General features: G+C 43.6%; 1 protein-coding gene across 1 annotated transcript in view; it reads left to right on the forward strand.

Annotated features, from left to right (window-relative positions):
• The window catches only part of TENM2 (teneurin transmembrane protein 2), a 618,318-nt gene that overhangs the window by 226,082 nt on the left and 367,527 nt on the right, over positions 1 to 24,709 (forward strand). The window contains exon 5 of the mRNA XM_015407305.1: positions 20,200 to 20,438. Coding sequence (XP_015262791.1) covers positions 20,200 to 20,438 — 239 coding nt within the window. The remainder of the gene's footprint in view (positions 1 to 20,199; positions 20,439 to 24,709) is intronic.

Here is a 24,709-nt window from a genome sequence, read left to right on the forward strand (position 1 = left end):
AAAAATGTGTGTCATTCATTTTCCTTGACCTTTTTTAAGGGTTTGGGGCCCCCCCCCCCCAAGCACAGCCTCCTGGACACATATATCCCTTACGTTCAGTTTAATGGTTTGACAGAACAAGGTGCCTCAAGGCTGGCACCTGCCTTTTAGTTTTAACATGCTACTTTCCCTGTCAGGCAGTTTTCAAATACTGTGCTTCAGTGTGTCCAACAGCATCTGTGTTACGAGATTCAAGAAGGCAGTGACAAGCTATTCTGGAACTCAAGGCACCACACATGACAGTCTGACTTAACACTTGCATTTCTAAAATTTCTAAGAAGCCAGCACTTGAGAAATGATGAGCTGTTGGAGACTTGGTGCACCTCATTTTAGATAATGCTTCCTTGGAAACTTGGTTGTTCTTGAAAGGCTTCAGAAATGTGCTTGAGTAGATACTAAGTGTCATGATGATATTTATGTGTTGATTCTAAATGATTGTTTCCCTTGCCTAATGGCGTTTCCTTGGCTACTAAACCATGAACAGTTACTTGAATATTGATTGTATGCTGCAGGCCAGCAAGCATCCTGAAACAGTGAGTTGTGCCTAGCTGTGTCCAAGGCATATGCTTGTGTGGACAAAGGAGATGCAGCTCCATATGTTTGTACTTACAGTTAGTTTGCACATATGTTTATCTATCTGGAGACATGCACTTGAAATAGAATTCTAATCTTCCATTTCATACTTTAATTAATTATTGAACAAAGGCTGCTTAGTGCATAACATTTTTTCCTCGTAGGGGGGGAAGTGCACACCTGCTTACTTATTTCTGGCTGACCAGCATGAAAATATTGGACATTATGGGTATTTCTTTGAGAGGCTGTTTATTTGGAATTCTAGGGAAATACTTTTTTTCCTTATTGCCTTAATGTGCTTCCTTTTGGGGAATATGCTTTGGTAATAGCTTCATAGGTCCCACCTCCTTGAAAGTTGACCAGGGTAAAGGTGACCTTGTGCCAGTCACAGACACATTCAGCCTTAGGCAGTTTGTCTTTGAGCAACTGTGTTGAATACAATCACACCATATTAGGAGAGTTACTATAATATACGCATAAGATGGCCCTGGTGGCTTTAGTGACAACCTCCATTGGAATGTTGCTCTACCATATTTATCTGCTACCTTAATGTGGTGGACCATGTCATCTTGTTGAGGCATTTGGAGGAAGAAGTAGGTATCAGAGGATGTGCATTGGATTGGTTCAGATCATTCCTCATGGACCAAAGGTTTGCCATTGGAGACTAGTTATGATCAGTGTGGGACTTATCCTGTGGTGTTCTACGCCACAGGACACAATTCTATCCCCCATGCTTTTCAGTCTCTAAGTAAAGCTCTTAAAACAAATCATTCATAGTTTGGGGGTTGGTTGTTGTGATGGACTGCACTTTTAAGAAGCTTAGAAGTGCTGTACAAACAACTAAATGTCTGTGAAGGGTTAATTCTTCACAGAAACAGAGGGCTTTGAGTGACAGGCTGCTCCAAGCAATCTAATTGGTTGGCATCAGCTGAGCGGAGAAAGCCTTGAGAGAGCTTCATGCTGAGGAGAGAGTCAGTCAAATTTCTGCCTTGACTGAGTTGAATACTGACAGTCTGATTTCAGCCTTAGCTGAGAGCAGTTTAACACAGTTTAACACTGGGGGAAAGTTGGCAAGGAAGTTTGGACTCCCATTCGGGCCAAAGAAAGGGGATAGATCTTCTAGTGAGAGGAGAATTTCCCTACCCAGAAACAGGGAGTTAGCTCTGAAGAGTGAAGAGATCCCTGGTCTGGTGTGCTTAGAAACTGCCTTTAGAGACCTCAAGAGTCAGTCAAAAACTCAAGACGGGTTCTGGTGTTTCAAGAGAAGGGGTTTGGGTACTGGAAAGAGTTATCAGCCTTCTGGAAACTAAAAGAGTCAGTGAATACTCAAAGAAAGTGTACTGGAGTGTTCAGAAAACACTAGAACAAAAGCCTCTCGACATAAAGATTTAAATAACTGAATAGCTTAAGAAACTCTCATTAGCCTGAAACATAAGAACTAAAGTCTGTGCATCTTTACCTCAGTTATTTATTTATTTATTTAATTAGATTTTCTAGGCCACCCTTCCCTACAGGTAGGACTTAGGGTGGCTTACAACAGAGTAATATTGAGTTACCTTGGAAATAATCAATCCCTGAATTAACTTCACCTTTCCCTTCTATGGCTCCGGTCACACGGGCCGGAAAATGCGGGGTGGAAGCATGGCTGTTTGCCCCGGAGCAAACTAACGCATGACTGCACGATCAGATGTCCCTTCGAGGTCCCGTTGAGGTCCCGTGGTTAGGGGGGAGGTGCCGATCACACAGGGCAAAGAAGCAGCACGGCGAGGCAAACTGGGCTGTGTTTTGGTTTTAAACTGAAGTGTGTGCATGCGCCATTGGGTGCTTGTGCGCATCCCGTGGAGACTTGAAAAAAACCTTTTTGCATGTCGTACCCCACCCACGAACCCCCTGCCTGCTCCATGGCCTTTCCCTTGAGTCCCCACGTCGTCGTCACCCCCCCATCGCCCCCGGCACTCGTGCCTTGCCCAGGAGGTGATGCCGGCGTTGCTCATCACAGGAAGGGGCTGGGGGGGGCTGGCTGGTGCAAAGCTCTCTCTCCCCCTCCCCCACAAGGACTCGTCTGCTCTTCTTTCCTCTTCATCTGAATTGCGCTAGAAGAGAATGGCGCTGCTGGGAAGGGAACCGTGGGGTGGGGGGACACACCTTTTTGCGAGGGGACATGGGCGGGCGCCGGATGCCACCAGAAACGCGATCAGATGCCTGCCCTTGCCCCGCGGTTACCGGAAACTAGTACCTCGGAGGTACTAGTTTTTAAGTGCGCATCTTCGGAGGGAAGCCTCGGGTTCGCCATAGGAGCTCTACGCTTCCCTGATGTTGCAGTGTGATCACGCCCGGAAAATCCGCCTATCATCCGTCTCAGTAGCGTGGCTACTGTTCCGTGTGACCGCAGCCTATGTTCAATAAAGTATTTTGTTATTTTTGAATTTCAAATCGCCTAGAGTGCCATTTAATTTGTTTAAGTTCCTTCCCTCGGTTCCTGGGCTGAGCCAACAGCCAAAATATTGTCTTGTGACAGGGTGGGACAGCCAGAGTTCTTCAGCAAAGAAGAAAACACATTACTAGGTGGTTCAGTCAATAAAGGGAAAGAAAAACAGAGGCAAGCAGGCTCAGGGCAAGCAGGCATCAGTATGCTGATGACACCCAGCTCTGTATCTCCTTATCCAAATCTCCAGGTGATATGGTGAAGGGACTTGAATTGCTGCCTGTCTGCTATGGTTAATTGGATAAGAATGAACAAACTGAAACTAAATCCTGACAAGACAGAGATAATGCTGGTTGGGAATCTTGAAGTACATTATGCTTCCCACTTTTCAGTATGATTCAGCTGACTTTTGCTGACTTGGTTAAGAGCATGAGTGTTACTCAGGATCAACACTACTGCCGGAGGAGCAAGTTAACACAGCTACAAAAAATGTTTTCTTGAAACTCATTCTAGCCCATAAGATGGCTTCCTGCTTTGACATGGCCAGACTGGCTATCTGGATCCATACCATGGTAATATCAAGACTAGACTATTGTATTGCACAATATTAGGTCTCCCTCAAAGTCAATTCGGAGACTCCAGTTGGTATAAAGTGCCTCAGCATAGTTACTACCAGGAGCTAGGCAGAACATGCACATTACTACCATTTTGCAATCACTCCATGGGCTGTCCATCATTTACCAGCTTCAATTCAAAGTATTGGCTATCACATACAAAGCCCTTAATGGCCTTTGTCCCTCATATCTGCAGGACCACCTCTCTCCCTGTGCTGCACCATGACACCTTTGCTCATCTAAACATGGCCTATTACAGATGCCAACCTTTAAATGGGCAAAATCAACCACTGTCTGTACACACACATCCTTATAGAATGGCCTGCCTGAGGTCAAGAAGGCTCCCATTCTCCTGGCATTCTGCAAAATATGCAAAACTGAATTATTCCTGAGGGCTTTTTTACACAGGTAATGTAACTATAAGTCAGGAAATATTTCGAAAAGATGCTTTGGTAAAGGGACAGGGACAGCAGTCTGTAGTACTATGTATAGTATATACTGTCTGTTGCTGTATGATCTTATTATGTAATTTCTGCATCATATATCATGTCAATGCTTTGGTTCAGCTCTGTTCTCAGATTTCTGCTTGGTTTCAGATATCAGCAACTGACATCCTGTTGCATAGTTTATAGGATGTCCCATCCTGTTAATTGTATTGATTTTTATACTGTGTAATCCACTTTACTGGCCTGGCCCATGGGGTCACGAAGAGTCGGACTCGACTGTGCGACTGAACAACAACAAAAATCCACTTTAAGTCTCAGTGAGAAAGCTAGATTATAAATGTGCGTGCTTGTGTATGTGTGTGTATAATCTGAGCAAATTTCATTAAAGCAAAATGTAGTCATGGTGATGTTTTCTGTTAACTCCTCTGAGCTCCCTTCTCTAACCTCCATCCTTCCCCTTCCCATGAAGGGGCGAATAATTCTTGAGTGTAGTGGATTGTGGAAGAAGAAACACCCTTTACTTGTATAACTCCTGATTTTAAACTCCTGGTTGGTCAAGAGAAGTTGTTAACTCTGCACCAGGCCAAAGTGAACTTTCTAATGAAAACAGTGTGTCAGCTCAATATTGTAAAATTCTGTGAAAACAAATGAAATGTGAAATGAAATCAAAAACAAAATGATAGCAATAGGTGTCTATTTCTAGAACTTTATCTTTGTTCAAAATTTAAATACACTTAATGTTCTAAGATAATAGTATTACTACTTGAATAGAATGATAACTTTGTTTTCTTTCCTGTTTCCCAGTATAAATCTAGATAGGTTTTGCTGTTCAGTCTCCTGCTTATTATGATTTCTCACTCTCTGACAGTACTTGTATTTTCTAACCCACCACAAGCTTCTGTCTGCAGAGAGCTTATTCATGGACAGACAATTTTAGTGAAGAGTGTGGTTAATAATGTGGTCAGCCAAGCTTTTGCCTAATATCCAACAAATTTTCAATCCCGTCTCTCTTCCATAAAGCAAAAACAGGTGCCGTAGCTACAGCTTCAGCAGAGAGCATGACTCACACTTGGTATTCTTTTTCAGTGTGCTGTTACACAGATTGACTCCCATCTTCCATTATGACTTCTAATCTGATGTATTCTACTCTAACCATACCTTTCTATCTGTAGTGCTAATTATCAACAGTAGACATTGAATTCTGAAGAAAAGCGATGGACTTATCTTAATGCCAGGAAACAAAGACAATTATTCCAATGACTGGTAATATTTGAACACAATTACTGCATCTATGGCTGTTTCCACACAAATGTTTTGATTTGCCTTGGCTTCCTTACAGCAGCACTGTTTTCAGGAGCATCCATGTAATGTCCTCTATTCATCCTGCCTCTGTGTTTTCTTCCTCTTTACTGCAATCTTTCCAAACTTGGCTTGGTACAATCTTTTTTGAAAAGACTGAAGACAAAGGGCCTTTACAGACGGAGTGGAGGAGTGCCTCCCACATCAGTGTGATTTTCCTTGCCTCAACTTCTGCACCCACCATTCCCCCCCAAAAAAAACCCCCAGAAAGTGCTAATAGCATTATAACATCTATTGCCACCATCTACTAGTTCCCAGCTTTTATTTAAAGAAAAGGTAAGTCACAAGCCCTGTTCATTGCTGACTTATAAGAGGGAAGTTGCATCTCCTCTTATAACTTGGCAACCAAAAGGGCATGAGTCCTACTTTTAAAAAAATGAATACTGGGATCTAGAAGATCATGGCAGTACATCATTACAACAGTAAAGCAATCCAGATATTTTAGATTTTTTTTTAAAGCCGTCCAGTAGAGGGGGGAGGGATGGTGGCTGGGGGAGTTGAAACAAAATGTGGGGAAAACAGCTGAATGAATGCTCTGTTGCCTTTGCAATCACAGCTGCAATGAGAGCTACACAGAGAACTATCTTCATATGGAAGTAGCCCACATGTTGGCTCCATATCCACTTCTTCATTCCTTCATATTTACAGCTAAGATTGAGGACTTGCTAGTTCGAAAGATACTGCAGTTTGTTGTGATGTTAATGTGTTTCGTGCTTACCTTTTAAACCAGGGTTCAGCCCTGTTTTAGAACCTAGATGAGTAGGAAAAGAAATAAATTGCAATTTGTTAAAAAGCCTCAATTCTCTCAGGCTGGGAAGTCTTCACTCTTGGTTCCATTCACAGGGAAGGGAGAAGTGAACACACAAACCATAGGACAAGTCAGGCTTATTCTTGTCATGAACAAACTGGTGTTTTGTTTGTTTTTCATTTTCATGAGAGCCCCATACAGGCACTGAGTCTGTATGCCACCATGATTTTTCCTGGATTCTAAGCAACATGAACAGACTCGCACTACTGGAAGGCAATTTCCATGCTTCCCTCTTTCTCATTGCAGACTTCTGATCTCCTTGAAATTGTGCTCCTGTGTGCTCTCAGGCTGGGAAGTCTTCACTCTTGGTTCCATTCACAGGGAAGGGAGAAGTGAACACACAAACCATAGGACAAATCAGGCTTATTCTTGTCATGAACAAACTGGTGTTTTGTTTGTTTTTCATTTTCATGAGAGCCCCATACAGGCACTGAGTCTGTATGCCACCATGATTTTTCCTGGATTCTAAGCAACATGAACAGACTCGCACTACTGGAAGGCAATTTCCATGCTTCCCTCTTTCTCACTGCAGACTTCTGATCTCCTTGAAATTGTGCTCCTGTGGGTCAGTGAACCCTAGAACAGTGTGGAGAGGGCATGGAAATTTACCACAGGAGGGGGGATCAGCCAAAATTTCTGTCCCCTTCTTTGCAGATGAAAATACCATTCCATTGGAGGAGCTGACACTACAATGACAGAATGGTACTTTACAATCCAAGCTTACCTTGCTTCCTTTTGTTCTAGACTTGGTCATGAATAATCAACATTTAACTTGATGACCAGCAGTGGAACATGTGAGCTGACTTAATTGTGAAGTATTGTGTTTGAGATTACACTGGATGCTGAGGAAATGCTATCTGCGGTATTGTATTTATGATGGCCCATTCATACAAGTTGTCATTACTGCAATCATAAAGTGATGTACATATGTACATGAAACAGTACCTAGTCTTGAGGAACAATCATTCAAACATGTTGTTGCACAATTTCCTAGTGTTTATGTGCAAGTAACCTTCTTTATATTGCATCTTTTATATGTAGGCTTGCCAAGTCACCCCGGGGGGCGGGGAAACCACCGCCCCAGAGGCCCGTTCCCTGCCACCGGCGGATTGGGCCCCGGGGGGAACCCCACCCCCAAAGCACACGACATGCACGGCACCCGGAAGTGACGCAACCACGCCGGGCACGCTGGGGGCAGGGCCACGGTCATCAGAGGGAAAACCCCGCCCCCAGCATGCCCGGCATGGTTGCATCACTTCCAGGTGATGGGGTTGCGGCGTGCGTGCGCATCACGCATGCGCACACACTCCTGGAGCAGCACTGGAGTCCCCCGCTTCGGCGCCGATCCGACTTGGGAACCCTATTTATATGTTCTTCTGAAGAGACTGTAAGCAATGTAGCATGCAGAGCATGTGTGGAGAATATGCAGGTGTGTTTGTGCGTGTCAGGGTTTTTTCCTTCTTCTATTAATCAGAACTATTTTTCCTAACAATTCCAGTACTTTACCAAAATATTTATTTAAGGTTCTGCATTTCTTACTGTACAGCAGTAGTCCTCCCATATTCTCCATAAACTAACCCTTGTATAACTGAGACCTAATATGGTGTACAGTTAGAGTGTCTGACTAGGATCTAGGAAACTCCATGTTCAAATCTGTACTCTGTTGTGGAAGCTTTCTGTGTATCTTGGTCTAGTCACATATGTAGCCTAACCTACCTCACAGGGTTGATGTAAGAGTAAAATGGCAGAGAGGAAAATTATGTGTGTTGTTTTGGGCCATAAGAACATAAGAAAAGCCTTGCTGTATCAGACCAGTGGTCCATCTTGTCCAGCATCCTGTTCCCACACAGTGGCTAGCCAGGTACTCTGGAGGGGCAACAACAGGGCTTAGAGGTCAAGATATTCCCCTGATATTGCCTTCTGGCACCTGTATTCTAATGTTTACCGCCTCTGAATGTAGACGTTGCCTTTAGTTAACACAAGTGGGGACCCACAACAAAATGTTCCAAATTATTGTCTTTTTCATAGTATAGTTGGTTACTGTTTGTGGTTTTCTTGTAGTAACTGATTTGTTAGTTTTTAGATTTTCTCATTTTGGAAGGTTGTCCTCTTTTTTGAGGTACTTTTGGCATTGTATCGTTCTTTATGTTACTAATGAGGGATTGCTGTTTCTGACAAAAGAGGTAAAGATTCTTTCAGTTGTTCTGAGAGATGCCCTTTTAATAGAGGAGGTAGCTCTGTGAAAGCCTTCTGCGAAAGGAAGGGAGTGACAGTTGGAGCCCACTTTATCCTTTTTCCCTTTGTTTTCCCCTTTTTCCTTTTCTTTATTGAATACTGGAAAGAGAGCCATCTAGCCTTGCTCAGTTCCCTTGGACGTAGTCAGCCAGCCGACTGAAGTTGGCTTCAAAGAGGAGTTTGCCTGGGAATTACAATCACTTTATTTATGTGAGGAGAGATTTCAAACATTGCCTTACTGGGCACTGCAGTCTTGAGGTTCTACAGGTGTCCTGTACCTCTCTCCTTCTGAGTGCCGTTGCCAAAAGTAGTTGTTTAAATGGCCATTGGTTTATCAGTGGATCAGCCTGAGGCACCTTTGCTTGTTCAATCTCTTGCCTTGCAGAACTGTGTGGTTGCAGGGCTCCAGTCTTCTTCAGCCTGAGATGAATCCACATTCACCCACAGCACAGCTGTCTTTGGTAGTTTATTTGTCTGTCAGAGTTGCCAAGGAACATTTTAAAAGGTGGTGTGACAGTGGTTGGAAGAAATCCTGCCTCCTCTCCACCTGCCCCCTACCTCTCAGTCACTGTGCCCACCCACCTATTAATGATGCCTCAGCTGTCCTTTTATAACTTCCCTCTGGCTTCTAGTCTGTCAAAAGAGAGAAGCAGTGGTAAGAAGCAGTGCCCAAGCTGGTGTGTGTGTGGGAAGCAGTTGGAAGCTGGAGAGAATGGTTTTAAAGGATAGCAGAGCCTGCAGCTACAGAGATTGGGGTGAGAATGACCTTTCTCTCCCATTTGCAAGGCTTTGCAGTTGCAGGCTCAGATGTCCTTTTAAAACTTCCCCCTGCTATTTAGCTATTCATACTGCACGACTGGCTTTCGAGCAGTCCTTTTTACTGCAGGAAAAGCACTGTTGGAGATGGGTGAGTGGCAGCAAGGAATCCTCCCCAATCCCAGCTCCAGTTCTGCTGTTGCTTCCTCCCCTCTTCCCCCACCCATCATCTCTTTCTCTCTCTGTGTGTCTCTCTCTCACTCACTCTCAGCCAGTTGGTCTTTTTTGAGCTGGTGGAGGGGGATAAACAGTTAGAAGCCTCCCCTCCAAGAAAGTTTTAAGAGGATGTTGGAGCCCACAGCAAAAGAGGTAGGGCTGAGAAGCTCAGATGTCCTCCCCTCTTCCCCCACTCATTATCACTCTCTGTCTCTGTCTCTCTCTGGCTATCAGCCAGTCTATCTCTCACTGTCCATGTGGCAGGGCCTGGAGCAGATCCCTGCAGTGGCCATTTCAAAAGGTATTAGGTGTGGAATTCAACGCTCCCTGAGTTTTCTTTTTAAACTTTTTTCTGCAGAACCACAGAGTTCTATGAGTCTGTAGAAAAAACTGTTGGGGGAGAGTGTGCCCTCTGTTTGCAGAAATAAATATCTGTAGGGACTATTGAGAATTAGATATATAGATGGCTTGTAGTCACTGATAGACCTATCTTCCATGAATCTGTCTAATTCCTTTTAAATCTGTCTATACCTTTGGTCATCACTGTTGGGATATTTGGTTAATGTAGCAGAGCTTTTCCTCGTCATAGTAGCATGATACTGAGACAGTAAATAAATCTCCCAAGAAGTATATTGCAAAAAAGTTAAACTTACATTTATTCAGATAGATCCAGTTCACATTCAGGTTGAAGTCGAAAGGAGAGAAAGGCCCCGGTCACACGGCAAAGTTGCCATGGGAGAGGCACGGATGGTGGGTAGATTATCCGGGCGTGATTACACCCCAACATCTGGGAAGTGGAGCGCACCCGTGGCTTACTGCCGACAATGTGAGTGAAAAAACTAGTACCTCCAAGGTACTAGTAAACGTTTGCCATGGGCTGCCTCCAGATCCCCGTGTTGTGATCGTGCCGGCGCGCGGCATTCCCCTCCGGTCCCTCGTTTACCCACCGGCGCCAAGAAAATGACCAATGGTGTGCCGCCGGCGAGTCTGATCGCGTAATCACGGATCAAACTGTGCCGGGGCAATTAGCCACGCCTCCCCCCCCCCGCGATATCCGGCCCGTGTGACCGGGGCCAAAGAAGCCTAATCTAAAGAGTACTTTCCTTATCATAAATGGCCAGCTTGTCCCACATTATGTGTGTGGGAGTATGAGGGCCTTGTATCTACAGGAGAGACCTGCAGAGACATGTTTCTCCATGGAAGGACATGTAGAGAGAGAGTGAGAAGACAAAAGTGAGTGAGAGAGAGGATGGATCAAAGGGCAGCTCCCAAGTTAAGAAAAAGAGAGGCATCCCATTCAACACCTATACATATTTAGAGTGATGTAGCATCCAATGTCCAGGCATGCTGAGTTGCTCACTCCAACAATCATCACACTCTCTGACATCAAATTCCACATTTTAAAACTAGTCAAGTAAAGTAGCATTTCTTTTTGTCTGTTCTGAAACTACTACCCATAAACTTCATTAGATGCTTTGGAGTTCAAGTATTTTGGGAGAGAGGAGAAGTTCTCTATGTCTACTCTCTCTACCCTGTGCATAATTTTATACGCCTCTGTCATGTTCCTCACCCCCAGTCGTCTCTTTTCTAAACTGAACAGTACCAGACTCTTCAGGATTTCCACACAGGAAAGTTGCTCGACCCCTTAATCATCTTGATTGCCCTCTTGTGTACTTTTTCCAGGTTTGCAATGTCCTTTTGGAGGTATGGCGATGTCCACACCATAGATCTATGCAGAGGCATTATAATTTTTTAAAATTTTCAAACCCTTTTCTTATAATCCCCAGCACAGAGTTTGCCTTTTTCATTGCTGTGGCACACTGGATTGACATTTTCATTGAGCTATCACCTATGACCCCTAAGGTCTCTTTCAGTCTCAGCCAGTTTACTATTAGTACATACTTAAAGGTGGAATTTTTTATTTTTATTTTTTGTTCCTACATTGAATTTTATCGACCAGATTGTTGCCCACTTACTCAGTTTGTAGAAATCCTTCTGGATCTTTTCACAGTTAACAGAATAATTTTGTGTCATTTGCAAATTTGGGTACTACACCCCCAGTTCCAAGTCATTTATGAACAAATTTAATAGCTCCGCCCCCAATACTGATCCATGCTGGACTCCATCACTTCCTTCCTTCCATTGAGAGAACTGTCCATTTATTCCTTGTCTCTGATACCTGTCATTTAACCAGTTTTTAATTCATAAGGGGACCCATCCTCCGATCCCATGGCTCCTAAACTCACTCAGGTGGCTTTGGTGAGTTGAGGTACCTTGTCAAAAGCCTTTTGAAAATCCAAGTATCTAATGGTCTACCCTATGGGTACCCATGGGGGAAAAAGCAAGGTTTAAAGGAAGTAAATAAATAAACTTGTATCTGTGAGTATGTAGAAGAGATAGTCCAAGTTAATTTGGTCCATGAGGCAGGAGATCTAAATGGCATTCACCACAACAGATTAGATTTACCTCCTGGATTCTACAACTTGTCACATTTCTTATAATTTCCACTACAAATTAGAATAATGAAAATGTTCCCTTCACTTTGGTGTCAGCTTAGGGTTGCCAAGTCTTGCCAGTTTAATAGCGGGGGAGTCCAGGGCTGTCTCCGGGAGTTCTCTCTCTCACGCGCATGACGTTACCCGGAAGTGACGTTATCACGTTGGGCATGTTGGGGGTGGAATCACTACCATTCGAGGAAAAACCATAGCATTTTCCCTCGAATACTAGAGCATCCCCCCCACACACAATGTGCCCGGTATGATGACATTACTTCCGGGTGATGTCATCGTGCCGGGTATGTCTCCGCATACCTGGCACTTTGGGGATGGGGTTCCCCCCAGTGGCCCAATGTGGGCCGGCGGGTAAGTGTAAAAGTTCCCCGAGATAACAGAGCAATATGGGCTAAGAGCCAAGCCCGGTTTGGCTCTTGTGAAATGATTTGTGGCTCAGCTGCACCCAGCATCAAATACTTACAACAGGAAGAGAAACCAGAGCTCATTCCAGATCTTATGTAGCAGGTAAGAAGATCCCCAAGATTTCCTTCCCTCCATAAATACATAGGTAGTACCTCAAAAGTACACTTGTATATATTTATATCATAAAATGTTCTTACATTTCTATCACTTCTGATCAGACATATATTTCCATAGTCCTGCCAGGCAACCACCATGCCAGGGCTAATCATTATTTATTTTGTGCATTCATGGCAACAGAGTTAACAGCACAATAGCTATAGAAACAGATGCCAATGTAGCAACACTAAAAGATGGTCTTCACCAACACCCACGAATCACGATGTTGAATACTGATGATTCCTCCATATTACTCATGCACAGAAAGTACTAATCAATGTGCCAGGACAGCAGAACACCATGAGGATGATGCCCTATCCAGTTACCACCACATATCCCTAATAGACCCAAGGTACAAGTATTCACCCACAAAGAATCCACTCTATATCTCCCCCCCCCCCGAGTGAGGCTAGCCATACCTAAATGGCAGTAACCTGTAGTTGGATCCACAAGCTCCAAGATTCCCCTGGAAGGGTTTTTAATCTCCTGGCAACTGAAACAGCAGCAAGCCACAAACAATCACTCCATTTTTCAGCAAAAGTGTCAGAGCCAGACAGGGAATGAAGAGCTGCCATTTTAGTCACAGCCATCAGGCAAAGGTATTGGAGTGGAGTACATACAGAAACATAGACCAGTTCCCCACACCCTGTCTATGAAGTCTTTGATTCCTAGCGGTAGGACATAAGATGTATATATTGGTGTCTGTGCAAAGAGAACAAGTTTTTACAAGGCAGAGTCATATGATTAAGGAAGAATGTGTATGTCAGCAAGCTCACAAGGAGCTAGCAATGCCTTGAACAATTATTGTCACCTGAGGCAGTTTTTTGTTTGTATTGTTTTCCAGTTCTGTAATCTTAGTCCTATTGTATTGTTTATAGGGGGTTGTCAAGGCTTGGCTGCCTAAGGTCTTCAACTCCAGGGTTCAATTTCTCAAGGGAAGTTGGAATGCAAGACCTCAGAATGGGAAGGAGAGGGGGTTATGAGTTCACCCGAAGTCCTCTTCCTCCTTCTCGAGCTCTACTGGGGGTCCGTGTCGGATCTCTCTCTGGCTTTACCCTCCAGCATAGAGTTGTGAGCTGTTCTTCCCCCGCCTGCATTTGCTTCCCCATATAATTCACCCCACCTGAGCCCCACCCTGCCCGCCAGCTTGAGAACTTCATCCTCGTCAGAGAAGGGTGGCCACTGAGCTCTCCCACTCTCTACTTCCTCCATCAACAGTCCACCCCAACTCCTCACAACCTCCTCAGCGTCTTGCAGGATGGGTAGTCCAGCCTTCCCAGCTGCCCTTTGTCGCACCTGCTCCTCTGGGGAGAATTTTCTGTATTGGTTTAGGCTCTCCTTCCTTCCTCCTGCTGTTCACATGCTGGCTGATCCGGGGAATCCCTCAGTGGATTGGAAAACTTCCTTTTTCTTTCTTGCACTCACCCTCTCCTGTTCTTGGTGGCTAGGCCTTTGGAGACACTCTTTTCTGTTGGTTTGGGGTCCTCATTGAGGGATCTCTCCCTTCAAGGTGTATATTTGGGTGGGGCCTTCGAGTCTGGAGTCACTGGCACCAGGTCGACCTCTGGACAAAGGTTTTTGGCATTTATTTGAACTGATTCTGATATTTCATAATCTGCCTTGAGTATCAGCGAGAAAGGCAGACTACAATTGAAGTAAGTTGATGAATACAAATGTAAGCTGCATGGAAACCAGGTCAGAAGCTGCACAATTGGAAACCAAAGGTATAAATTTGAGTCCCATCCCAGTGATGTGCACATGATGGCTCCACAAGGCAAAGCTTACCTTTGGGGTAGCTTAGGGCAACAATTACAGGTAGGACCCTGATCTCCCACACCCTCTGCACACAGCCACAAGAGAAGACAGAAGGATCCATGGCAGAGGTTTGGAGTCTCCCAGTGAATGTGGCCATGAAACATCCTGACCCAGGCATAAACAGTGTGAAGACCCAGATCTGGGATTTAAGCACTGGTTATTATGTTTTGATGGAACATTGAGAATAGCCACGCACATCTGAGAGGGAACTGACTGTGAGCCGCCCTGAGCCTGCATTGCAGGGAGGGCGAGGTATAAATGTCATAAATGTCATAAATAAATAAACTATGATAGGCAGTCAGAATGACAGGCACATGGACCCCTCACTTCACTCAGGTTGCTGTCTGACCAAAGCATGATCCAAGATGCCTTTTGTTTTGGCTGTTATAGTTCGGTTTGTTTATTCCTCTTGGTGAAGTCTGTTTGACAGACAGAGGAACAAACAGATGTAGTTTTCACACTGACTGATTCTACCTGCTTAGTAACATTGCACTTATTACATTACTTTCTGTCATACATTCTGGAAAGAGCATAGATATTTGGATGATATTGATACCCATTTTTTTCTTATGATACTTCGGACATAGTGCAGGATGTAACAGTTGTCCCACTTCGTAGTAAAGTCTTTTCCCTCTTGCCATTGCTTACTCCTGTAGGTGCTTTTTCCTATGGACCAATTGCTGGGCGAGAGCTGAGATTTCTAACAGCTCTGGGGTAGGATATTGAGAAGACAAGTTGTCCAACTGCCTTTTTTCCTTCCCTGGTTGTGCAAATTAATTCTTTTATAGAATATGCCCATCACCAAATATCAGCTCTCATTTACATGGTCCTAGTTCTCTAGATGCTGAGGGGTGGTGGTGGCGTGGTGTAGCCTATGTTGCAAGTACTGAGATGTGTGAACTGTATTCCTTTTTCTGAAATATAAATTTCTCTACTGGTTCACTGTGCAGAGTTTTATTTATTTATTTATTTATTCCTCTCATTGTACCCCACCCTCCCCACCAAGGCAGGCTCAGGGCATCTTACAGACAATATGGTAAAACAGTTAAAACACCATATTTAAATACAATCACAAACAATACAGAATAAAACATATCATAAAGTGCTAGTATAATTCATAGCCGATGGCGGCGTTCACAACATCCATGTGATCAGCTACCACTGTAGTCTGGGTTTTTTCAGGCTATTGATCATATTTTGAGTTGGTGTTGGTATTGGGGCCAGGGCCTGGTTGTTGGAAGGGTGGCACCCTAATCGAAAGCCTGGTGGAAGAGCTCCATTTTACAAGCCCTGTGGAACTGTAAAAGGTCCCGCAGGGCCCTGATGTCATACAGGAGCTCATTCCACCTGTACGGGGCTGCCACTGAGAAGGCCCTGGCCCTCGTCACAGCTAGCCTGACCTTTTGGGCCTGGAAGGGCCAGATGATTTTGGGACCCCGATCTTAGAGCCCTCTGGGGAACGTGGGTAAAGGCAGTCCCTTAGGTAGATAGGTCCCTGACCATATAGGACTTTAAAGGTAATAACCAGCACCTTGAACCGAATGCGGTATGCTATAGGCAGCCAATGCAGTGCTTTTAGCGCAGGCTGGATGTGCTCCTGCATAGGGAGACGCAACAACAGCCTGGCCACTACATTCTGCACCAGCTGCAGCTTCCAGATTTGAGACAAGGGCAACCCCATGTAGAGAGCATTACAGTAGTCCAATCTCGAGGTGACTATTGCATGGATCACTGTTGCCCGATCATTGCGTTCAAGGAAGGGAACCAACTGCCTAATCAGGAGCACTCCCAAGCTCATAAACTCCATTGCTGGCACCAACGGTGCCTCATCGAAGGTCAGGAGTGGAATCCCTAACCTTGGACTGCTCCGACTCAGGCATAGGACCTCTGTCTTTGTCAGATTCAATTTCAGTTGACTCAGTCTAAGCCAACCAGTCACAGCTTTCAACGCCAAGTCCATATCTTCCAGACTAGAGTCTGACTGGCCGTCCAAAAACAGATAGAGCTGGGTGTCATCCGCATATTGGTGACAACCCTGTCCATGACTCCGAGCAATGTGGGCAAGGGGGCACATGTAGATGTTAAATAGCATTGGGGAAAGCACTGCTCCTTGGGACACTCCGCAAACCAGTGGGTGCCTTCCGGATAGCTTTTCCCCAATGGCCAGCCTTTGTCTCTGGTCCTGGAGGAACGAGAAGAGCCATTGCAAGGCAAACCCCTGAATCCCAGTGTCGGCGAGGTGGTGGATCAGTAGTTGATGGTCAACTGTGTCGAATGCTGCCGACAGGTCTAACAACAACACTGCCGAACCACTCCAATCCGGATGCCTCCGGAGATCATCTGTGAGGGCGACAGGACCGTCTCTGTCCCATGGCCTGGTCAGAAACCAGACTGGAAGGGGTCTAATGTGGAGGTGTCATCCAAAAAATCCCCTGCAGCTGAATCGCCACTGCCCTCTCAATTAATTTGCCCAGGTAGGGCAAATTGGATACCGGCTGGTAATTAGCCAATTTAGCTGGATCCAAAGATAACGTTTTTAGGAGAGGGTGGACCACCGCTTCCTTTAGCGCAGTAGGGAACAAGCCCTCAGAGAGGGACTTGTTGATGATCTCCCCTCATAGCCCATTGCGGCCAGCTTTAATTAGCCACAACGGGCATGGATCAAGGCTACAAGTGGTCAGGCAAACAGATGAGAGTAATTTGTCGACCTCCTCTAGGCTGAGTGGACTGAAATAATCCAGAACTTGACAAGAAGACGCGCATGGAGCTTCGAATTCCTTACTGTCTCAACTGTGGCAGGAAGGTCATGGCAGAGCGACAAGACTTTGTCTGCGAAATAGCTCGCAAAAGCCTCACAGCCAACCTCCAATTCCTTATCATTAATTAATTTAAACACTTCTGTTTTTAAATCTTCTGTTATGGCTGAGAAGGTAGAAAGGGAAAGCGTTTGTTAGGGGCTCTCTACTGATTGTTTTACCTTACAAAACCACTTCGCAGGTGTAACATTGTGTCATTGTCACTGGTGACCCTTGATCAAGCATAGGATCCTAATTTCTACTCTTCTCATCATACTGTGTCCTCTACCAATTTCTGCCCTTTCTGCTGGCAGAGGCCTACTGGATTCATGGTATTGCTATGCTGCTCTAATATGCTTTTTGCTGACATAACATTGCATTCTATTAGTGCAATAGGTTTTGAAAATAATTCTGTTCCACCCAGCAGGCATAAATTGAGAGTAGAATTGTGCTTTTAATTGGCTTGGGCCTTACTAAATATTATCAAGTTGCAGCTAAACTCACAGTGATTTTTTTTAAAGGATGGAGCTTAATGTTATTTATCTTACAGCTTGAAACATCAATAGATGATGAACAAATCTCTTGTGAGGGTAATATGTTTGTTGTGTTCCCATACTTCAGTTGCTTTCAATTTTTAATATAAGGTTTCCCATTGCAATGTTTGAGAATTGTGGTCAGCTAGGGCCTATGAAATGATGATTAAAAAGATGAGTGGGGATTCGTTTTATCTTCAGAGAATAGGAACTCCTGTTTATACATCTTCTATTTTTACATGAGCTACCTTGTGAAATTACTGAACCCATTACTGCAGGGTTCCCCAATGTGGTGCTCATGGGTGCCAAGGGGCCCATGGGTGCTGACACCTTTCCTGGAGCCCATAAAGTATTTTTTTTAAGTGGCTGAGGCCAGTAAGACTCTCACTCAGCAGAACTTCTGATTGGTCATTGGATGTCTAATTGGCTGTGCAGATTTTTTTTAAAACATATTTTCTTAAGCACCAGCTGCCACTACACTGTCAGTTCTATTCTGTCTCACTCCACTTATACAGCAGAGTATTCCCTCGCTTTACTTGGGCTTCCTGTGTGTGTGTGCGCATGTATTTTGTGGTTGGCTCCACCTTCTTTACCAGTCGTTTTGCATCAGAATTCTGCCACCAGAATTCTGCCACCAGAATTCTGCTACCAAAGGTGCCTGCGTGCTCAAAACATTGGGGAGCCCTGCTTTACTGTATCAGTAATAAGGACACTTCTTACGAATTCCATCTGTAAAGATAATCATGATATGTTCTCTCTGATACATAGTTTTGTAACTCTGAGGTTTACTATGCTATATATGTAGGACTTTTGAACTATATTTTGTCTCTCTAGCTGGTACAGAACCTGACTACTTGTCTCCAAAGTAGGGAAGCCATCAAAAGCACATTAACTTGATATTCCAGAATTTGAATGTGTTATTTACTTTTCTTGTGCCTTCCATTTGCCCTCAGGGCAAGTCTCAATGTGAGTCTTGGATATGCAGAAGTCAGTGAAATTCCTTGTGCTCTGTGGAAAATCCAGAAACTTACTGAGATCAACTTCTTAACAATACCACTTGACCAACAAATTTAACTCTTAAGGGCAAATAGGTGTGTAGTTGATATTCATGGCATTCTATTCCTTTATCAGCAGTCAGAACTGCTAAGAGCCATGATGGGCCGCTAGGCTCCCCTCCTCACATATTTGGGTCTCTCTTCAGAATCAAAAGCACACAGGCAAGCTAATTGGTTGGAATTAGTATGCTGCTACTTGTCCCTGTGACAAACATGTAATAGAAAAAGGGAGTGGCTTGGTGGTGAGGCAAAATAACAGCAGTGCCTCAGTCACATGCTCTCACCAAACTTGTAAAAAACATCCACTTCAGAAGTAATAATGACTCTAACTTGTAATACTACCTATTCTGTTTTCAGTCAAGAAGATTACTTTTCACCTAAACTTAATTCTGCAGAAATCAGGATAGAATAAAACGGCAGTTCTGGCAAGCTGTAAAAGGGACAGAAGAACCAGAAAGAATAGTAGGGGATGGAGACAAGAAAAGAGAAGCAGGTATAACTGTGAAAGGTGGGGATTAGAGAGAGAGAGAGAAAATGATGAAGGGGGCAAAGGAATAATAAAGGGAAAGAATTAAGTTGGTAGACAGAGAAGGGATTATAGGTAAGGGAAAGATGAGACTGAGAAAGGCAGCTGTAGACTATGATTAACAAGCGCATGCATTCTGTCAGCACTAGGGAATGGGAAAGACTCAGCTCATTGAAGAGCAAATGGTGAGCTGTCTTGTTCTTCCAGTCATCAGAACTAGAAAGTACTGAGAGTCAGGCTAGAAAAAATTATTTTGCTCAGGGCTTTTTTGCCCCAATGGTTTGACTGGCCAGACCACCATTTCTCCAGTGGTTATGGGCAAGTAGATAGGACATTCTAAAAACTGAAACAAGAAGCTATACTGTGTCCACCCTCTATTGTCTTCCATAAACATTAACTACTGTTGCACTGCCTCTGGAGCTTTTAGTACAGAACTGCAACAGCATAAATTGCAACTTCTGTAAGGCAAGAAATTTCTTAGGAACATATCCTGAAACAACAAGGCTTGTGAAAGGTATGAAACTGACAGGCTTCTGAAGCTGCCAGATTAACCCAGGCCTGCAAACATTTGTACTTCACCTGTTTTGGTGGCCCTGTTGCCTGAGCTCTACTCTGTACAAATATTAGATGCATTGTAAGATTCTTTTAGGTAAGATCACTTTTTTGACTGGCATTGTAAGCTCAAAAAGGAAAATGATTGTTGTTATTATTGATGTCCAACTTTAACTTTCTAGTACAGGATTCACTTCGTACTCAAACAAATACATAAATAGTTGGATTTACTTGAACATTTGTGCATGTGATTAAAATTGCAGACATTATTTCACAGCTAACATTTTTCTCTTCACCTTTGCCATTTTTAAAAAAATCCTGAAGAGCTGAGTTACTGTTCTTCTGCATCTCTTAACTGTGACCAATTTGTCTGCATTTCAGGCATTTCTTATTCAAGACATCTTCTGGAACAACTCCTCTGTTCAGTAGCTCTTCCCCTGGATACCCTTTGACCTCAGGAACTGTTTACACACCACCTCCCAGATTGTTACCTAGAAATACTTTCTCCAGAAATGCATTCAAGCTGAAAAAGCCCTCCAAGTATTGTAGCTGGAAATGTGCTGCTTTATCAGCTATCGCTGCAGCAATCTTGCTTGCCATCCTGCTGGCCTATTTCATAGGTAAGTCCATGTTTCAAGAAATCACACACAAGCAGCTACGTGTCCTCCTGCTGGATTCCTCCTCATGCATTTTCTCAACTATCGACAAGCAAAGTGTTAACAAGAATTTGTTTCCAAAATATTTTTTTTAGGGGGAGGAAGTACACTAGTAAAGGGGTTCCGAATTGTAGTTCATAACTTAATTTAAATCATATATATTTACATTTATTTTATTTTATGTTTCTCCAACTAAAGTCTTCTTCATGATGGGAGGATTAAAACAGGTGTTGGGTCTAGGGTTGCAGTTACCCACTAGGGGCGCAGACGATTTCCTCCCCCACCTCCTGTTGCCTGGCACCACTCCAGGGGCCAGTGGGAGAAAAATTACATTAAAAAAATAACTGGCAATGCAACAGGGTTACATCACTTCTGAGAAAACTCAGAAGTAGGGTTGCCAGGTCCCCTTGGGCCTCTGGTGGAGGATATGGGGGTAGGGTTGCCAGATCCTGGTTGGGAAACTCCTGGTGATTTGGGGTAGAACCTGGAAAGGACAGGGACCTCAGTAGGGTAAAATGCCAAAGAGTCCATCCTCCAAAGTTCCCCAGGGGAACCAATTTCTGTAGTTTGGAGATCAGCCCCAGGTCCCACCTGGAGGTTGGCATCCCTGCCCAGAAGTGATGTCACATCCCTCTAGGAGCTTCTAGCAATTCCTAGAGTGACATGACATCACTTCCAGGTTTTTCCTAAAAGTGATGAAAGCTGTTGGACTGATGGTGCCTCCCCCATGACCCCCCCCCCAGACGCCACTGGCTGGCAATCCTAGTTGGGTCCATCACATGACCTAACTCTCTTTGAGATGAGAAAAAATGGTGAACACATCCTCTGATCCTTATGCCCATGGACAAAGTCATATTCCTTATCTTAAGTCTTCAAAGATCGGTCTATTTCAGCAGTATATTCAAAATCCAATTGGAATTTTGCCAGCAGTTCCATTTGTTTTGTTCTCTACAGAGTGACTTGTACTTTTTAGGCAAATGCAACTGCATAAAGCCCCTTTTTAACTTTTGTTTTTATTCTGATGTCATGCTCTGTGGTACCAATTTAGCTGGTATATATATATTTCAGTGTTAGACTGCATGTTGTCTTTATTTCTGAATCAGCTTGTTCCCTGCTATGATTGTCTGGTTCTGTTATTGATCTTCCTTTTAAACGCGTCATAAGGTGTTAAGTCTACCAAATCAAGATAAGTCAATGGACTTTCCTACCTCACCATAATTCTAATGACAGCCATAAATGTGTGAATTTGATAGCTTCCTTTGATGCAAGCAATCATTCTTTGCTTAAATGAGAACACTGCTGCAGTAACCAAAGAGATACAAAAGTAATGCAAGATTGAATGCATGCAAGTTCCACTTAGCTATGCAATTTGTTCCTGATACAATTTCTTTTGAGAGAGTGGAGAAAAGATTCCAAAATAGATTGTATTTTGCCTAGGATGTTGCATTCCAGACATGTGTATGCCAAAGGAAAGGGAGAAGACTGAATGGAGAATGACATTCCTGAATGAAGGGTAAATTTCCCTTAGTCAGAACTCTGGCCTCCATTGCACTTCTAGATTTAGTCTGACTTACCTGACATAAGAACACATATATTGTTTGACATCCATGAATATTTATGAAGATAAGTATCAAGGAATATGAATAAAATGGTCAAAAACTGGTCTCATCCAGAAATGATGTATAAATAGCAACAACCCAGTAGGAAGTTCTCTTGCTCAATTACCCCTTGAAATGAATAGGACCACTGCCATAACTTTACATGCCATCTGTTTCAGTGCAGCTACTGGGGTGGGTGGGGTGTTTTAAACTTAACGATGTGTCACTCTAAGACCAAGTCAGCAAAATCGGAATGTTACTAAAACTTCCAGCAGCAGGCTTTTCATATTTGGTCCTTCCCTGTATTCTTTGCTGCCTTTCTCCCATAGTTAAAAGTTAGGTATACAATTCAAAAATGGAACTGTCAATTTAAAAGGGCAGTATCTAAAAAGTAAGTGTCTGATGGTGCAAATAGATATCAGGATTTTCCCCCAAGAGGCAGGACTCCTGAATATTAATAGATCCCCTATTAGAGATGAGCAATCAAACATTAATTAAATAAACAAAAAAACCCTAATTTTGTTGTTAAGCTTACTCTGAAGGCATTTACATTAATTAACTCTAGTTGCCCTACCTTATTCTAAAACCATGCTGCCTGCTTTAGAGTTTAAATAGATTAGAGAAAGGAGCAGAGGGAAGATGACGGAATATGAAATCATTCCTTCTCCTCTCTACTCGCCATGCTATATAGGTCAACAGTGTCTGGGGCTTGGCCACATCAGTGCCCACTATCCAACCAGCAAGTAAGGAGGTGTTTACTAAAAAGGGCAATGGTGTGGCAAAGCAAAAAACAGTAAATAAAAAAATTGACTGTTTTTACTCCATGCATATGTAATATAACCAGAGATATGACAAGTTAATTTTGTTTATAAATGTACTTGTACCTAACAAATGGGAGAGGCTATGGCTCAGTGGCTGAGCATCTGCTTTGCATACAGAGGGTTCAGTCTTGGGCATGTCCAGTTAAAAGAATCATATAATAGTTAATGTGAAATTTCTATCTGAGCCACTGGAGAACCACTGCCATGCAAAATAGGTAGTATTGTCCTTGATAGGCCAACATTATGATTCAGTAAAAGGGAGCTTGATGTGTATGCTGGGTGTGTATAATGCTGGATAATGGATAATGTTGGATATGTGCAGTTTCAAATGAGTGCTGAAGACTAAGTTGTGCAGCATTCACTATTCTCTGTCTAGTGATTCAGCACTGGGAAATTGGTGAAAATAGATCTGATTCTACAGTAATAGCTTCTAAAATAGTGCAGTCAGAGGAGAAAGTCATTGCTTCACCATCCCTTTTATCTCCTTTTAGTTGCTGTTGTTAATTTCTTTCTTAATCCTTCCCTTTTATGGGGATAGCTTTTCAGTGTTCAGTACACAGAGGAATAAAAGCAGGGGGAATCCAGGGAGAATTGTTTCTGCAAGAACTATTATGTTTCGTAACATAGTAGGAGAACTACTCTGGCATTGATAACACTGATGGATTCTGCATTAGTTAATCATGCATTCAAAGTTACAGATTGTGGAATATGTAAAGATACAAGCACTCTGCCCACTTAGAGTTATTTTGTTTGTGACACTAAGAAGGTAGAACAGGATGTGCATTGATTGCACTTACTATTTTGGAACTTCTCTGCTATTGTTGCACATTGCTTAATGAGGAAACACAAACTGAAAGTTCCCCCTTTGCACATGATGAGGAATTGCAGGGCATTGTAACAAGGATGGACCCAAACTTCATCCTACCATTCCATTGCCATTAAAAATCATTTGTGTATGGGAGTATTCTGTGTTTGCAAGCACTTATATTTGTGTCATTCCGATCTGATGGACAATCACTTTTACAGTGCTGCATGGCCTAGGCCAGTGGTATGGAAACTTCACATGGGGTTGGAGTAATACACAGATGAAATGTTTGCAAATGTTAACCCATCCCCATATTCTACCACATGGTCCCAGTGTGCCATTCAATCATGAGTTGAACAGTTCTCAGTATTTAATTAAAATATGCTGTTATTATATCATCTCTCCTTATATATAATTGTGAAGTGCGGTGGCACTTTCTGAACATTCTACACGCTCCTAAATTAGTTAGCTCCATGATGTGTCACTCAGAAGCTGTCTCTATCCACTGGCTGCGTTGCCTGAGTCCCATTTCCAACATTCCAAACAGTTTGCTGTTCCTCTCCCCCCATAGCCAGTCGGAACACAGAGGTCATTTGCATATGTGGCCTGATGGCCTCTAACATTCAACAGTTTGCTGTTGCTGCTGGGAGTCATTGAATGTGTCCTGAGGTAAAATACATATCCCAATCTTCCCTTAAACAGTCACTGGAGTTGCCAATCTCCCTGTGGGGCCTGGATATCTCCCAGAAATCACCGTGTTCCCCAGCCACAGCACATAATTTCCCCTAGAGAAAATTTCCCAGCTATTACAACTGATCTCCAGATGACCAAGATCAGTTCTCCTGGAGATAATGGCTGCTTTGGCCAGTGGACTCTATGACATTATACCCTGCTGAAGTCCCTCCCCACCCCAAACCCTGCCCTCCCCAGGCTCTACCCCTCAAATCTACAGGTATTTCCCAACCCAGAGTTAGCAACCGTGTAATTGGCTATGGAACCACTTTCCAGACC

This window comes from Gekko japonicus, unplaced genomic scaffold (assembly GCF_001447785.1).
Source record: "Gekko japonicus isolate JY-2015 unplaced genomic scaffold, Gekko_japonicus_V1.1 scaffold189, whole genome shotgun sequence".
Classification (NCBI taxonomy): domain Eukaryota; kingdom Metazoa; phylum Chordata; class Lepidosauria; order Squamata; family Gekkonidae; genus Gekko; species Gekko japonicus.